Raw genomic sequence first — 16,287 nt, 5'->3', positions numbered from 1 at the left:
GTCAGACGCAGTCATGGAAGCGCCCAGGGGGCGACCAGGACAAAGCTCTGCCGGGGGCCTGAGGCGCCAGAGCCTGCAGCCCCCTCCTAGAGGTCAGCTAGGCAGGCGTGTTTCCGCAGGGCCAGTGCCAAGCCCACACCCTGCCGGCATCCAGACACACATTGGGCAGCAAAGCACACAGGACTGTAGCAGACGTGCAGTGGCTCAGAGAGGGGCCCACAGGTGTTTACAGACTAGTGCAGACGCGCATGCACACACGGGGGCACACACAGATCCGCAACACTCCCATGTGATATGCACATACGCACCCAGCCCCTTGGGGGTCACAACATGCTGGGGCCTGCACGCAGCACACAGCATCTTCTGCTGTGGACTCAGTCCCCCTCCAGGTGGGAAGCAGGGGGAGGGGGTGCCCAGGCAGCCCCAGTGCTGGTGGGAGGGTGAATGGGCAGCCAGCAAGGGCCGTGGGCACACGCTTCCAAATGTTAAATGCTTGGGGCATTGAACCCACGGAGCAACACACACGTGTGCCATTCCCGGCAGCTGGAGGGGAGACCTGCGGATGCCTGTCCCACGTGGTAGCCATGCAGCCATCCCATGTGCTGCTGGGGATCGAGAGGCTTCTGTGCACAGATGCTCAGCTGGGACATCCTCAACCTGAGGGTCCTGGGACCCTGTTTTCAGGCCACCTCTCGGGTCTGCGTTTACCACCAGCACAGTGTGCGTGTGCCTGTGTGCACACGTGTGTGTGCTGAGGGTGCATGTGTGTGCATCCGGGCACATCTGTGCAGGAGAGTGGTGCAGCACCTACCTTGGCACCTGCAACTATGTAAGGTTTTAGTCCTTTGAAACATCTGGAGCAAATAAGACAATGCTCGGATTTGAGTCTGCAGGTTGTGGGCTGAATTATCCTGTCTGCTTCTTCCATGTGTTTAAAAATTTTTTTCGGATGAAAATAAATTGTACGTAGAGACAAAGGGGCCCCAGGTGACCACTCTGGGGGCCAGGCGTGTCTAGAACCAGAGGCCAAGTAGGTGGGAGCCTGGAGGACCAGGTGGACTGTGCAGGACGGATAGGTGATGTGCTGGCTGGCACCTCGGCCCAGGGCTGCAGACAGGTGGCGACCAGAGAAGGTGGCCGCCGCTACCTTCTCTGCTGGCTTCCAGGGAGAGAGGGGGTGAGGCCCACAGTCTGCTCTCTGCTCTGCCTGGTCCCTGCACCCCTGCTCCTGACCTTAAGGCAGAGGCCTCGCCTGAGCCCCCAGCCCCCTCCTGGATGTGTGAACTGGCTCTTCATAGTCCCTGAGGAAGAGTTGTTGGATTTGGGGAGGACCTTGTGGGTGAAGCCCAAGTGGGCGGGAGCCAGGAAGGCAGGTCACAGCTGCAGAGGGCCCAGGGCCACTGCCGGAGGGACTCAGGTCAGGGGCTGGGTTGTAGCAGGTACCGTTCCCCCTTTCCGCATTCTCTACACATTCTGTATCGTGGATGGAATTTGCTGCGATTGCGAGACATTTTATTTATGACAGAAAAGGGAGAAGCCTGCTGGACTTGGAAATGTGGAAGCTGCAGTGGCCTTGCAGGGAATGGGCTGAGCTGGGCAGTTGGGACACCAGACCTCGGGGTGCCCGGGAAAGGAGAGCTGGGAGGGGCCCGGGCTGCGCGGGGCGAAGGGTCACCGGGCCTGTGTCCCCGCAGCGCGGAAGCAGGAGATCATCAAGATCACTGAGCAGCTTATCGAGGCGGTCAACAACGGCGACTTCGAGGCCTACGCGTGAGTCTGGGCCTGCGTGGGTCCTGGGGTCGCCGGGTGGGCTGTGAAGAGAGGGCTGGATGCCCCGGGCGGGTGCAGAGGGGCCCCGCCTCACCTCGGTCTGCCCCCAGGAAAATCTGCGACCCAGGCCTGACCTCGTTTGAGCCTGAAGCTTTGGGCAACCTGGTCGAAGGGATGGATTTCCACAGGTTCTACTTCGAGAACTGTGAGTGAGGGGGCTGGGGCGGGGGGTGTGGAGGGGCGACGGAGCGCAGGGAAGCCCACGCGCTCTGTGCCCAGAGCCCCGGGCCACCGCAGCCCAGGAGAGCGCGGGGCGGCGCAGGGGTGAGCGGCCGCGGCGGTACTGAGCCCCGGCCTGCACGCCCGCCTGCAGTGCTCGCCAAAAACAGCAAGCCGATCCACACGACCATCCTGAACCCGCACGTGCACGTCATCGGGGAGGACGCCGCCTGCATCGCCTACATCCGCCTCACGCAGTACATCGACGGCCAGGGCCGGCCCCGCACCAGCCAGTCCGAGGAGACCCGCGTGTGGCATCGCCGCGACGGCAAGTGGCAGAACGTGCACTTCCACTGCTCGGGCGCGCCAGTGGCCCCGCTGCAGTGAAGGTGAGCGCCGCTTGGGGGCGTGGCCTCGGTGGGGCGTGGTCTAGGGCCGCTGCAGTGACGGTGATCGCCGCGTGGGGCGTGGCTTATTGTGGGCGTGGTCTAGAACGGAGTGGGTCTCCGGGGCGGGGCCTCGGGTGTGGCGTGGTCTGGGGCTGGGGGGGCGCGGCAGTGACGGTGAGCCCTGTGGGGCGTGGCCTTTGGTGGGCGTGGTCTTGGGCAGGAAGGGGCGGGGGGGCGGGGCAGGGGCAACGTGCACACAGCCCCCCTGGGCTGCCCCCGGAGCTGACCGCCAGCGTCGCTGTTTCAGAGCCCCACGGATCGTGTTTGGCGCCCAGCCGCCCTCGGCGCACGGCCTGCCTGTCGCATGTTTGTGTCTGCCTCTTCCTCCCCTGGTGCCTGTGTCTGCAGAAAACCAAGACCAGATGTGATTTCTTTTAAAAAACAAAGATGATAGCAACAACCACACACAAAGAAAATGTCGGATGAAATGGGAAAAAAAAAAAAAACCTAAACAAAGGAAAAAGCTGTACAAATGACTGGCATTTGTGGGGCTCTGAACCTACTGGCCATTCCCCACCCAAGCTCCACTTGTCTGTCCGCTCCTGGCCTCCGGACCGCCGGCGGTGAACTTGTCCACAGGCCACGGGCCTGTTGCCCTAACGTGTCTGTTTGATGGGGCCCATGCCTCTGCCCTGCTCGCAGTGGGTAGTGTCTGGTGTCGTCTGGGGCCACTGCGGGGGCCATGGGCCTGAACGCAGCTGTTCCCTCTGCTTCTCTCCCTGTCCTCTCCCCACCCACCAAGAAAGTGGGTGTGGGCTCCTCCCATGCCGGTGCTCAGGTCCCCCAATGTGGACGGTCAGTGCAGAGGCGGGGCAAGCCCTCCTGGAAGCACTGGTCATGAGAGAAGCCCCCGAGGGTTGGCTCTGGCCCTCCTAGGGGCAGGAGGTGCAGATGGGCACACCTAGCATCAGACTCAGGCTGGCTACCGTCTGGGGGGAAGACACCCTTGGCAGCAGCCCTGTGGGGAAGGGACCCCCTGGGCTGGTCTCTTTGCTGTTCATGGGGTCTTCTGCCAACATAGGAGCGTGGGGCACAAGGCTTGGTCCTGACTTGGAGGGGTCAGAGGGGACAGTAGCTCTGGGCTCCTGGCCACAGCCAGGGTCCAGGCATCTGGCAGTGCTTTCACAGGGCAGGGCTGACCCCCTCGCCAGGCTTCAGGAGGCTGCAGTGTGTGATGGGGACCCTGAGGTGAGGAGGAGGTGTAGGGCTCCCCTCTGTGAGGCTCAGGGACACCTGCACAGTCAGATGGTGGCAGAGATGAGCCAAGGGTGCGGGCAGGTCTGACCAGGCCTGATCACAGAGGTGTGGGACCCTCTGGCCCCAGCACCTCCTCCCTTCAACTCATGTTTTCAATAAGGATTTTCTTTATCTTCCCCCACAAATCAAGCCAGGGGTGGGGGGCACAGAGTGGGGACAAGACACAACACCTGCTCTCCAGGGAGACTGTCCATCATCAGACACCTGCCCGTCCACAGCTGTGCTCAGGACAGCTGTCCGTACCCATGGACATAGGGTGAACCTCTGCCAGGCTTCCTGGGTGTGGGCAGCAGGCGACAGGGCTCGCCACGGACAGCGTGTGGCCGGGCACCCTCACCTCCTGGGGTCTCCTCCCGCCCCTCCCACTCCTCGTTATCTCCACGGAGCTGCCTGTCTGGGTTAATTTGGGGATTTTTTCTGGGGGATAGTTCTTTTGCATGACCCCCACGAGCAAGCCACACCCGCTCTTCTAGCTAGATGTCCGCGGTGTGGCCTCGCTGGCCCGCCCTGCAGAGGATTGGCTGCCACAGTGCTGGCCGGCTTTCCTCTTTTTTCTTTTTGCTGAGTTTCATGTCTTTTCTTTCTGAGCCTTGTAAGTGTACAAAAAATTATTTTGTTCTGTCTCGGGAGACTGCAAATAAAAGAAAAACAGGACAAATTGCTCCCTGTGCAGCTGGGTGCTTTATGCCAGGGCCCTGCCACGCCACACCCAGGCACCTCCCTGGGGGGGACCCCAGCCTGCCCAGCAGTCCCTCTGTGCAGCTGCAGGTCACAGCTCCAGCAGCTGCTCCCCCAACACCCCTGACTACTCTCGTCACCCCAATACCCTCTGAAGTGAGGCCAGAGAGCAGTTCTCAGTGGGAGGATCCCCAGGACTGGCTCCACCGTCCTGCCGAGTCGCCCCCTCCACCCACCTTCGTGGTTTGCTCCCCCAGCCCCACCCTGGCCTGCTCGCACGCGCCCACACACCGGAGTGTGCGGGCAGCATCTGAGCCTGTCCAGGTGTCAGGCATCAATGTCGCATGCTGGTGGCTGTTGGGATGCAAAGACAAAATGGCAGGTGAGGACGGGGTGGTGGAGGCACAACAGGCTTCTCGAGGTTTGAATGACTGGAGCCCCCAGCAGAGGTCTAAGGACAGGGGGTTGCCAGGTACTGAGCCCGAAATGGCCGGACCAAGGGAGGGAGGGTGTGAGGACTGGGTGCTCCCTCTCTAGCTGCTCCAGCAGACATTTCCCCTGACACCCCTAGCCCTTTCCTGTCCTTGGGCTCTGCCCACCCCCACCCCCCGTCTGTGTCCATGGCCTGTCCCTCAGGAGGGATGTCGCCCAGCTGTACAAAGCCTGCAGGGACCTCCCTAGGGAATGGCCACCCTCTACCTGTGCCGGCTGTCAGCACTGGCTGTGCGGCTGCGTGGCCTGACCACCTGGCTAGGGCCCTGGGAGGCCATCTGATCACAGGGCTGCACACTTGCCCTGCTGCACACCTCTCAGCCTGCTTCCCTCCCAGATATGCCTTGCACCCTGACCCCAGGCCTGTCTGTACCTTGTGCCACGTGCTTTACTGGGACCGAGACACAGGCCTCAAAACTATCCCAGACACCAGACACGTCCATCCCATGGGTCCAACAGGCTGATAATGCAGGCGCCCTCCTCCAGCTCAGCCCCTGACCAGGCCAGGGGGCCCTTGATGTTAACGTCTCAGTGCTGATAGACTGCACCTGGCAGGTGTTCTCAGGTGTGTGGGCAGGAGGGAGGACTGCACCTGGCAGCAGCACTTCAGGGGATCTGAGCTGTGCTGGGAGAATGTAGGACAGAGCCGGAGAGTGCAGTGTCACGGCACAGTATCTCCTAGACCTAGGCCTATCAGCTGTAATCAGAGGCGCTTTCCCAGGCCAGGCCTCCCTGGGATGCTGAGCCCTGAGGTGGGGCTTCCTCCTGACGGGTATTGGGTAAGCCTGCAGTCAGGCCCATGCGCTGCAGGCAGAAGGCGGTCAGTGAGGGCTTAACCCATGACTCTTAAAACAGCACCTGCTTTGGGCAGAGCTCCTTGGGGCCTCAGCAGGAAGAGCTGGTGTACTCAGTCCTGCCAGATCCCAGGATTGCTTCTGATCTCAATGGCCATGAACAGCCAAGAGCAGGGCCCTGGACCAGAAACGAGCCAGGCTGCCAAGTCCTCACAGAGCTTCCCGACCAGCAGCTGAGCTCATCCCCTACACTAGGGCGAGAGTCCCCAGCCCACAAGGATGCCCTCCACCTGCAGCCTGGCTCCCTCCACCACCTCGTTCCTGCTGGGTCTTGGGGAGGATGCAAGAGCAGGGAGGAAGGAGATGTCCTGGGTCCTCCACAGCTGCACAGCACAGAGGGGAGGGCTCCCTGAAGGGGCCCTCCCAAGGCTTAAACAAAACACAGGACCATTCTGGAATTTCAAAAGACAACTTTATCCAGATAGGAACCTCTCAAATAACACAGAAAAGTTAGGCAGCAATTATTAAAATACACTCTCAGCCAGATGACTTTAAGATGACATGAACGGGGACAAGGCAGCACAGGTCCTGAGTCAGCCCCCACCCACTCACTCCTCCTCCAATTCCACTCTACCCTCCGCTGCTTCCCATCGCCCATGACCTGAGCCTCCTAAACAGGTCATAGCACCTCAGGCACCAGTGAGGATGGGTCTGTGCCCCCTGGGTCACATCCAGCGGGAGAGACACGACCCAGGCAGGCTACAGAGGGGTGGGCCAGCACTGCCCAGAGAAAGGGCAGCCAGCCGGCACACCTGCCAGGAGCAGGGTGCTCAGAAACCACAGGTCCCATGTTCTGGCACACGCATTTTCAGGGCTGCGGGCACTTCCTGTTGGGATGAATGGGGCCCTTTAGGCCAGGCAAGAACCAGCATACTCAGGGAACGACCCCTGTGGATGAGAGCACACTGGCCGACCACCCCAGCAGGGGCTTTCACGGGACCCAGTCCCAAGGGGGAACCTTGTCCACAGGCAGCACAACTGAGCAGGAGGCAGCGTGGAACAGGTCAGTATGGTCCCAGGGACCAGGAGTTGGGGCTGCTATGTGGCCTGTTTTCCTGCTGCTGGGGGTCAGTGCCTCAGACCACAACTGGGGTGTTCGGAGTCCTTACATCGGCTGGCACCTACTCTTGGGTGTCCAATAACAGTGGCCATGGTTAAGGCCACTTGCTGAGACACACAGGCCCCAGGTGGGTACTAACAGGCTTGGTTCAAGGTCAAACTGCAGGTCAGGTCAGGTGTCCTGTCCCCTCCAAAGACCCCAAGGCATCTTTGTGGAAGTCCATGGAGGTCCTCTCAGTGGAAATGCAGACAGTCTCAGAACTGGTGAAGCCCAGTGACGGTCACAGCATAGCCTTGGCCTTGATGTACTGGCCCACGCTCTGCCCACCCCCTGCCAGTGACCCTGGGTGGCTCTCCCAAGAGAACCAAGTGTGCAGTCTGCCCACCGCTCCCCTGGCCCTGCAGATTGGAACCCCCCCACACACACACACACACACCGCCTTACTGAAGTGTTAACAAGTTGACATACAAGTAAAACCCAAAGGCTGCTGAGGATCACAGAGCTAGCTCTGACCCCAGGGCCGTCAGGGTTAGAAATGAACCCGTCTGCCTCTGCAGGAGTCACAGAGTGTTTATGTTTTCATTTGGCCCAAAAATACACCTCTGGGGTCCTTGATTCTCTTTTCAAAAATTACAAGACACGTGAATTTGAATGTTCCCCGCCCCAGGTCCCTTCCACCAGCCCTTGGCTCCTCCCAGGAGCTCCCAAGTGGATGATGGGTATTTGCACTTTGGTCTGTATATGGCCACGAGGCTTCTCCAGGGGGCTGCGGTTCTGATGTGAATGACGGGGACTCTGCTGTGAGGGGGCCTCTGCGGGCTGCACTCACATGACTGCACAGCACGAGTTTTGTTTCCGGGCCTAGAAAGAGATAAAGAGGAGCTGAAGGGGTGACTGAGGCGGTGATGACCTGGGCACACCGCGTGGGAGCCCAAGAACCACAGCACTGAGCAGGACCGAGGACTGGAGGCTGCCCGGACTCGCCGCTTCCCAGGGAGCTGTCTGGAAGTAGTTCACAGCCAAGACCACTTCCTCCACAACCATTCCTGCCACCAGGAAGGTGCCGGACAGAGCAACAGGCACGGGCATCAGCTGTCCACCCTCTCCCCAGACAAGGCTGGCCAGCCCTGGTGTGTCTTCAGACAGTAGAGCGGTTTGCACTTGATTCCTGGGCCCGTGACCTCCTCTTGCTTCCTGTTCAGGTCCCGCTGCCCCACAGGCCCCTGCCCGCTCTCACTGCCACAGCGCCCAGGTGACACGGGCGCGCTGCCCCTGCTCACTGCAGGGGCCAGGGGCTGGCCGGCACACCCACCGTCTTATAGAAGGCTTTCGAGTGAATCCCCAGCACTTCGGATTTGGACACCAGGTCATCTATCTTCTCCCCTCGCTCCAACAAGGACTCCATGGTGTTGTGCTGCGTGGAGGACACAGAAGCGACACCTGGTCTGTTCACAGTGAAGTGTCGTCAGGAGCCGCGCTTCCCCTGCCCCCCACCACCACCACGAGCACCCTGGCCCATGTCCGACTTGGGCATGCAGCTGGGCCTGGGGACCTTCCTGTGGATCCAGAGGGCTCTCCCTGGCACAGAGAGCGTTTCCCAATTCTGCATGGCCCAGGCTTCGACAGCCAGGCCAGCAGAGGCCACCATGTGCGTTCCTACGCACTCCCACTGGACAGGCTGCCCTCGAAAGGCCCGTTTCCTCGTCATGACTACAGTCTTCATGAGCATCTTTGCTCTCAGGCACCATGAGCACACAGGACCCCTCCAAGGGGTACAGAGCCTGTGGCCCCATACGCAGCCGCTGCAAAAGCAGACACCAGGCCCTGACCTGCACTCACACACGTGAAAAGGCACGCAGTGAGGAAGGAGCGAGAAGTCCCCATCTCCACACTGGCCCAGTCAGTAACTCGGGTTTCCACCAGAGTTAAGTGGATTAAGATAAGGATGAAATAAAAGGCAGCATGGCCACTGCAGCCAGAACTGGGCCAGGAGACCATGAGCCATTGGCTGTCCCTAGTGCGGAACACAAGAGCACGTGGGTGTCCATTGGCTATGGGGCCCCCTGGCTCCGGCTCTGAGGCAGCAGCAGAAGCAAGACAGGGCTCAGTTCACAAAGAAGAGAGAGAACCCTAAACTTTCACAGCCAACTTTCATCTCCAAACCACGTCTTCTAAGCGTGGAGCCCGGGAGCCGGACCCGGGACAGCGCCAGCGATGCCACAGGAGCCTCCCATCTGGGCATGGCTTTCCTGGGCCTTCTATCTCGTGGCTCAGGGGCCACTGACTGCCAGGCCCTGGTGTCAGCGAGAGCACTGTGAGCAGGGACCCAAGGGTTAGGACAAGCTCCCATGCCGGCAGGGAGCCCAGAGCTAGCAGGGCTGAGGCAGTGACCTTCGGAACGAACTTGGAGAGGCCTCCATGAACCTGGGAGGCCTGAGCGTGGGGACCTGCCTGGGAGGGACAAGGGACCACAAGACGTGTCAGGCAGCCTACACTTGATCCTGGAGCTGACGAAGAGCTGCCGCAGGACTTGAAACAGATGAGCGAGAGCTCAGGGGGGCTGCGGCCTAAGGGACACACCGAAGTGCAGCTGTGACCCCAGCAGCCTCAGGTGAGAACCCGGGTTCCTGATAACTGGGTGCTCCCCAGGCCCGCCCAGCACCCAGAGCCCCGGGAGGCGCCTGCTGGCTGTGAGCCAGGCGAAGGGGCACGAGGGCTGGGGGGCGGGACCGCTGAGCTGGGGGGCGGGACCGCTGAGCTGGGGACCCCCCGGGAGTGGGGCCAGGGAGGCTGGCTCCCAGCTCCGTCCCCCGTACAGCCAGTGCTGCTCGCGGGGTGAGGAGGGACAGACTCAGGCCGCCTGGCGCTGAGGCCTCTGCTGCCTGGGGAGAGGCAGGCAACCCCTCCCTCGGACCGCATGCCTGACCACGGCCCTCGTCCGCCCTCATCTGCAGGCCTCTCCTTACCAGGATGATCTTGGTCTCGTCCAGCTCAGCCTGCACTTTACTCATGGGGTCAGCTTCTCGGGGATTCTAGAAGGGAAGAGCCGGAAACAAAGATGTCAGGACTGGAGATGCTGCCTGGAAATGAAGCTCAAACCAAGCAAACTCGACACACTTTCACAGGCTACTTAAAACCACACGAGAGACGCGCACCCGCCTGCCTGGGAGCCCAGGCTCGAGGTCACAGGGACAGCGGCACCGGGAAGTCCCCCAGAGTCACAGCTGTCAGGGCCAGGACACGTTCCACGGCTCTGGCTCCTTACCTGGTATGTGCTGAGGTAGCCACCCAGGGCCGCGTACTCAATGGTAGCAGGGGATCCAACTGGCCAGTCAGCCCTGTCAACCTGCTTGGAGAAATCATCCAGCACCTGCAAGACAGAGGAGCTCAGGGGCACTGCCTGCGCTCACGACACTCTCAGCAACGGGAGGTGCCTCAAAGAGACCGGCAGGTCACCAGGCCCAGGCCGAGGTGGACAGATGATAGCAGGGTATACATCCACACCAGGCCCCTCCTTCACAAGCACTCAGTGCGCCAGCCTGAGACAAACCTCCGCAGGGCTGACAAGAGCATCGGAATTCCAAACTACGCTCCACTCTTATGCAGGTTATGAGCTTCCAGGAATGAGGATCCTAGTCCTAATTCTCCAACCAAACTTCAAAACAGAGTCGTAAGCCCCCACCAAATTTCATGTGCTCTTAAGAGTATCAGTCCTTCAGGGGACAGGACAGCGCAATGTCTTTGAGGGCTTTGTCATTTGCACCACATGAAGACAGAAGAGCCCGCAGGTGCTGAGCCCACACCAGGGAAGGGAGCCACCAGAACTGCGACAGGTCAGGAGGGGACCCCGGAGTGCACAGGGGCGGCCTGAAGGAGGGGTGGCAGGGCAGAGCTGGAGGCGGTGTGGCTCAGGAGGACATGGAAGCCACACTGGGCAAGAGCTCAGCTAGTGCTGATCCAAGGGCGGTGTCCCTGGGTAGATGCAGTGACTGTGGGGCAGACCACGAGTGTCACAGCGGCTCTGGGGTACAAGCCTGGACAGAGGGCAGAAATCAGGGCCACGGAAGGAGCCTGGGGAGGACGGGGCAGGGGGGAGAGATGACCACAGGCTGACTCTGGACACACGACCTGCCCCAAGGCCTCAGGCTCCGTCGTCACCCTGGCCCCAGGGCAGCCAGACTGCAAGCTCACCTTCTCCAGCAAGGTGAAGGCAACCCGGGATGGGTACTCGCTGTCAGCAATGACCACTCCTGCCAGACTGTCGTTTCGCACGTAGACGTGGCACAGATATTCTACAGAGACACAGAGGGGGACAGGAGGGCTTCAGACTTTTCACCCCCGGTCAGTCCAAGTGTCACCATGCTGGGCTCCTGCCTTCTGGGTCAGTGAAGCCGCTCTGCAGACCGGCCACACTCCCGGAGCAAGGCTTGTGGGTGCTCTGCAGCCCAGTTCGGTGGGACGCACACAGAAGGTTGACCATCAGCGTGGCCCGGCGCCTGCTTCAGGACGAGAAATGCCGCGAGGTGCAGGGTGCACAGCCAGACTCCCAGGGTAGGCTCCCAGGCTCAGCCTCGAGTGCTGGCCAGGCCTGGCAGTGTCTCTGGGAGAGGCAGCCCCCAAGGCTCTGCTCCCAAACTGAGGGAGCTCTGGGAGTGAAGCAGCCCCACAGCAGGAAAGCAGCTCTCTGGGCATTGTCTGGCCTGCGCCATTGAGGCAGGGGGCGGGGGAGAGGCTCGTCCAGGAAGGAACCAGCTCTGTGGGCTGGGGTCTGCGGGACAGCTGCCAGTCGTCCACACAGTGACATGCACAGTCGTACAAGGGCTCCTGCCAAACAGTTACAACCCACAGGACTAACTCCTGTCACTTGGAAAGCACCACAGCTGATGAGTAAGTACTTCTTGTCTTTAAGACTCTCAGCCAAGAGATTCAGAAGCTAAACAAGAAAAACAAATTAAAGAGGCGAGGAAGGCCCACAGTGCCTGAAATCAGGAATGGGCAGAGACAAATGACAGCAGGACGAGGGGACAGCAGCTCACACCACATGCTCCCAGCATCCACCCCCAGGGAAGGAAGATTCCAGTGTGGGGACGAAGCACACACGCCACAGGCAGCTGGGTCAGGGCCTGAAGAAGTGGCCGTAGGTTCCAAGTTGGGAAGCCGGACCAGGTCCAGAGGACTGAGAACACGCAAATGCCCACGGTCCAAGGGCACCAACACTGTGGACACAACACCCCGCCCCCACCCCAGACCCGGGGTCCAAGCAATGCCTGGTACAACATGTGCCTCTAAAATAAACGCCTAACAATTCTCATAGGGAGCCTGAGTCATGAAGGAGACAAAATGCCATCTTTAGCTTCCTGGTCAAAATCTAAGGAGCACAGAACATGGAGGCATCTGGACAGGACGGCTGGGAATCTTTTTTTGAGATGCCTCCACCCTGGAAGAGGGGTTGCTGACTGATCCCAGAGTCAGACCCTCGTCTGCAGGGCGTCCGAGCTCTGGGGGTGGCTTTAACCAGGCAGCTGGGCACCAGCAGCGGGAACAGAAGTTTGTGCAAAGAGGAAGAGGAGGAGGGAGGAGTGGCCAGGCCAGTGCAGGGGTCCCGGCGGCCCCGCCCCCCCAAGGCGACAGCTGCCCGTGGCGTGGCGGCCGGGCCAGTGCACACGGGACCCCTTACCTTGCTCTTTGACAGACGCTCTGCTGCCTTTCGCGGAGCGCTCCACGATCAGCTCGCTGGTGAAGGTCATGAATTCCTGAACACTAGGGAACACAACACATATCACCTTCTCCTGTCACCTCGTCCCCAGCACAATGGAAAGTGACCCAAGCTTATCCAAGAGGTGACACTGCTCCTGGGTTTCAACCCTTTCCCTCCCAGCCTCGAACAATAAACGCTCTGTAAATGAACAGGTCCAGACACTTACAAATCTTCACAACCATTCACACTACACCTGTTTGCTACTCGGCTCACCCTACCCACCCACTCCCAGGCCATCGTCAACTTAACAACTTGGTCAGAGTCTGATGCGAGACAAGTGCCGAAGCCAAGCCAGCTCCTGTTCTCAATGCCCTGCTTACTTCCAAGAACCAGAACAAAGAAAACCCACACTGGGAAATACAGGTGGCAAGAACCGTCTGGCAGGCGCACAGCCAGGTACAGATGCAGGCACACCACAGTGACGGCTGTGTCCTGCGGTACCGCCCCGGGCACTGCGGAAGGGGTGGAGGGCAGCAGCTCAGACATGAAACCTGGCTGGAACCACAGCTTAGAGGGACGGGGAGCTCGGCCAATGACAGACCACATGGCGACAGCGGCCCCAATTGAACCACCAGGGAAATTCACAGTGACTTTCTGTAGACACATCTGCAGAGCTTAACAGGCTCCAAAAACAGGGATGAACACATGGGTCCCAGCACTGAAAGGTTTTCATTCTAACTGCCTGCTCACAAGCAGATCTATGAGGAAGAAAGACTCAAACCAAGCCAGCCACCATGGATGCATTTCGGGAAAGCAGGACCCTCCTCTGGAAGAGCCTTGGGCAGGTCCTGCGGGAGGTGTCCCAGGAGATGACGGCTGCATGCCTGTCACTGCCCCTGAAGACCTTCTGTGGGGACAAGATGTGGAGGCAGGAGTCCGTGATACTGACAATCCTGGCCCTGACTAGACCTAAGGTGTGTGTTTGTATCTTAGTTTTTAACTGAATTTTAAAAGTTAAAAAAATTGAAAACTTGTAATACAGAAAATAGCTTCTAGAGTGTGGATAAAAATAAAACATTTTTGTACAGCTGGACAATGTGTTTGTGTTTTAAGGTACTAAGTGTAATTACAAGAGTCAAGTTGAAAAATGTTAAAGTTTATAAAGTAAAAAAGTTATAGTGAACGAAGGCTAATGTGTTATTGAAGAAAAACATTTAACACAAGAGTGTGGCCGAGGTGTCCTGTGTTAGCAAGGCCACCGTCGTGAGCAGGCGCAGCCTGGCCTCACTTCTCCCCACTGGCTCCCGACTCGCCCAGAGCCGCCGCCAGTCCCTAAGGTTCCCTTCAGGGATGTGCCCTACACATGTGTGTCATTTTTACCTTTTATACCGTTATTTTTACTGCACCTTTCCTCTGTTTAGATGTATTTAGGTGCACAAATATCTACCACTGTGTCACACTTGCCCACAGCGTTTGGTACAATAACACACTGTACAGGCCTGCAGCCCAGGACGCAGAGGCTGCAGACACCACGCAGCCCAGGGGGGCAGCAAGCTGTACCAGCGAGAGCACTCGGTGATGTTCACACAAGCGCAATCGCCTGACACAGTTCTCAAGAATGCATCCCTGTCGTTAGGTGGCACTTGACTGCAATCCCTTAGAGAAGGAGTTCCCAAATAAGTTCTGGCAGTAAAGCCACAGAGACGGAGCTTAGAGTAGGATGGCAATTGGACAAAGAAGAACCACGTTCGTTTTGAGAGCTGTGTACAAGGGCCAGGGACGCCATTACAAAGCTTTAAGCTTGGGACCAGGCAATCCTCAGGTGGGAACGTGTGTTGCCACTGTGTTAATTCTCTGAAAGGGGGTATGCACATCCCTGCTAGTGAGGTGTCAGTCCTACAGGGAACCCCAAGAATCTTCAGTATTCGCGCGCAGAGAACAACAGAAGGATCGGAGGGAACAGAGTTGGCACAAAGAAGAAACGCAGCCCCAGAGAGCAGAGTGGAGGCCACGGCACAGAAGATACTTCAAGACCAACCCAAAAGCAGCGGGAAGTTTCAACAAAAAAAAGAAACTTAGATCTTGCCAGCAAGCCATGGAGTCGATCCAGGTGTGGACGGCGACCGCAGTCAGGCGCTGGAGGCCCCTCCTTCTGGGCCTGGCTCACCCTACCCTCCCACCAGTGACGGCAAGGTCCGTCCCACTTCCAATGCCCCCTGCTTGCAGTAGGTGCCCCAGAAAGGTTCCTGAGCTTGAAGCCCTGCAGACCCCAGCTCGCTTCCTCCGCTTCTGGTGCGGGACCCTTTCCTACCAGGGGACACGATGTAAGCGGCGCACAGTTGGGGCTAGAGTCCTGGCTGGCGGGGGCTGCTCTCCTGGGGTCCCAGGGACTTCAGCCCTGAAACAGGAGTCTGCCAGCACCTCCCCTACTGAGTGGTTGGAACAAACGAGGCTCTCCGAACGTGGCAGCCCAGTGCCTGAACCAGAGCTGCTGCCGCAGAGGTACCTGCTTAAAACACAGGTTTCCGGGCTTCCACCTACTGGTTCAGCCGTCCCGATGCGAACCTGGGAATACGCATCTTCAAAATTCCCTCGTCTTTACGGGGCAGAAATGGGAGAAACAATGAGCTCGGGAGCGTCATCCAGAATGGCAGGAACCTCCATCAGCGGAAGGATGAGTGCTGGGCCGACTGAACCGAGGGCGCGGCCAGCCCCGGCCCCGGCCCCGGCCCCTGCCGCCAGCCCCGCCGGCCTCCCCGCCCCCCGGCGTCCGCCCCAGACACCACGCCCCCTGGTCTCCGCGGCCCTCTGGCCACCAGCCGCTGACCCCCGCCGGCAGCCCCTGGCCCCCCCGCCTCCCGGCCTACGCGAACCCCCGGCCCGGCCGCCCGCCCACCTGGAGCGCTGGAAGAAGCTGAACGAAGACACGTCGTAGGCGGCCTTGAGCAGCGTCGCCCGTTTATCGCCTTTGTACAGAACGCTCAGGCAGAACAGCTTCATGGCTCCGCTGGGGCCGCCCGGCCCGCGGACCCGCGCGCACCAGCAGCCGACCGACGCCCCTCCTACGGCCGCCGCTGCAGACGCTCGGTCACCGCTTCCTCCTCCGGGCGCGGGGCCCACTTCCGGTTCCGCTCAGGGGCCCCCGCCCGAGGCCGGAGGAGCACGTCTGCGCCCGGAAACACGCGGCGAGGGGCGGGGCGCGTGTGCGCGTGCTCAGCCCCGCGGCCCCGCCCCCACGGCCCCGCCCCCTCCCCCGCAGCGCAGGCAGCCTGCGGGTCCGCGGCAGCCGCTGTCTGGCCGGAGGAGCCTTGACCCCAGGCCGTGTCCACGGAGGGACTAGGCGGCAGTTCCCTCGGGGCCTCGATCACCACGCGGCACCGTGTGGTCAGGACGAGTCTTGCAGGACCGGCGCGCGCGCGCGCAGAGGACGCGGCGGGCGGGGCCGAGCGCATGGCCTGAGGCGGGGTCGGCGTCCAGGGCTGTGTCCCGTGTCTGCACCTGTTTCCTCAGGCGGCGCGGACGGCACAGCGCACGGAGCAGGGTCGGGCGCTGGCGTCCGCGTGCGCGTCCGTGGGAGGCCCCGCTCGCCGGAACTAGGCCCTTGGGGCCCACCGCCTCCCCGGAGGCCCAGCCACGAGACCCCGCCGGGCAGCGGCGCAGTTTCCCTGACGCGACGCAGCCTGCGGCCCCGCACGGGAGGCGGCCTGGAGCCGGGCCGCCGGTGCGGTCAGGCCTCCAAACGGGTCTAGAGTGTGTCCTGCTTTGACAGATTGATTTTTTCAAAAAAGATTTTATTTATTATTTTTAACA

The 16,287-nt window shown here is 60.3% G+C and overlaps 2 protein-coding genes across 2 annotated transcripts in view; one reads left to right on the top strand and one right to left on the bottom strand.

Annotated features, from left to right (window-relative positions):
• CAMK2B (calcium/calmodulin dependent protein kinase II beta) overlaps positions 1–3,487 on the top strand; it is a 55,546-nt gene extending 52,059 nt beyond the window's left edge. Inside the window, exons 21-24 of the mRNA XM_090286960.1 lie at positions 1,695–1,770; positions 1,881–1,975; positions 2,144–2,378; positions 2,686–3,487. Coding sequence (XP_090143086.1) covers positions 1,695–1,770; positions 1,881–1,975; positions 2,144–2,376 — 404 coding nt within the window. The 3' untranslated portion in view covers positions 2,377–2,378; positions 2,686–3,487. The remainder of the gene's footprint in view (positions 1–1,694; positions 1,771–1,880; positions 1,976–2,143; positions 2,379–2,685) is intronic.
• Positions 3,488–7,331: 3,844 nt separating this feature from the next.
• YKT6 (YKT6 vesicular SNARE protein) lies at positions 7,332–15,573 on the bottom strand. Its single transcript, XM_090286959.1, has 6 exons — positions 15,374–15,573; positions 12,457–12,539; positions 10,971–11,071; positions 10,045–10,149; positions 9,746–9,811; positions 7,332–8,193 (listed from the first exon to the last, which is right to left on the bottom strand). Exons 1-6 carry the CDS (start codon positions 15,475–15,477, stop codon positions 8,056–8,058), a joined length of 597 nt encoding a protein of 198 aa, XP_090143085.1. The 5' UTR covers positions 15,478–15,573; the 3' UTR covers positions 7,332–8,055.
• Between the last annotated feature and the right edge of the window lie 714 nt (positions 15,574–16,287).

The sequence above is a fragment of the Furipterus horrens genome, unplaced genomic scaffold (assembly GCF_987537825.1).
Source record: "Furipterus horrens unplaced genomic scaffold, mFurHor1.1.pri manual_scaffold_9, whole genome shotgun sequence".
NCBI lineage: Eukaryota > Metazoa > Chordata > Mammalia > Chiroptera > Furipteridae > Furipterus > Furipterus horrens.
The sequence above is the reverse complement of the archived record's forward strand: the minus strand, read 5'-3'. Positions and strand labels throughout refer to the sequence as shown.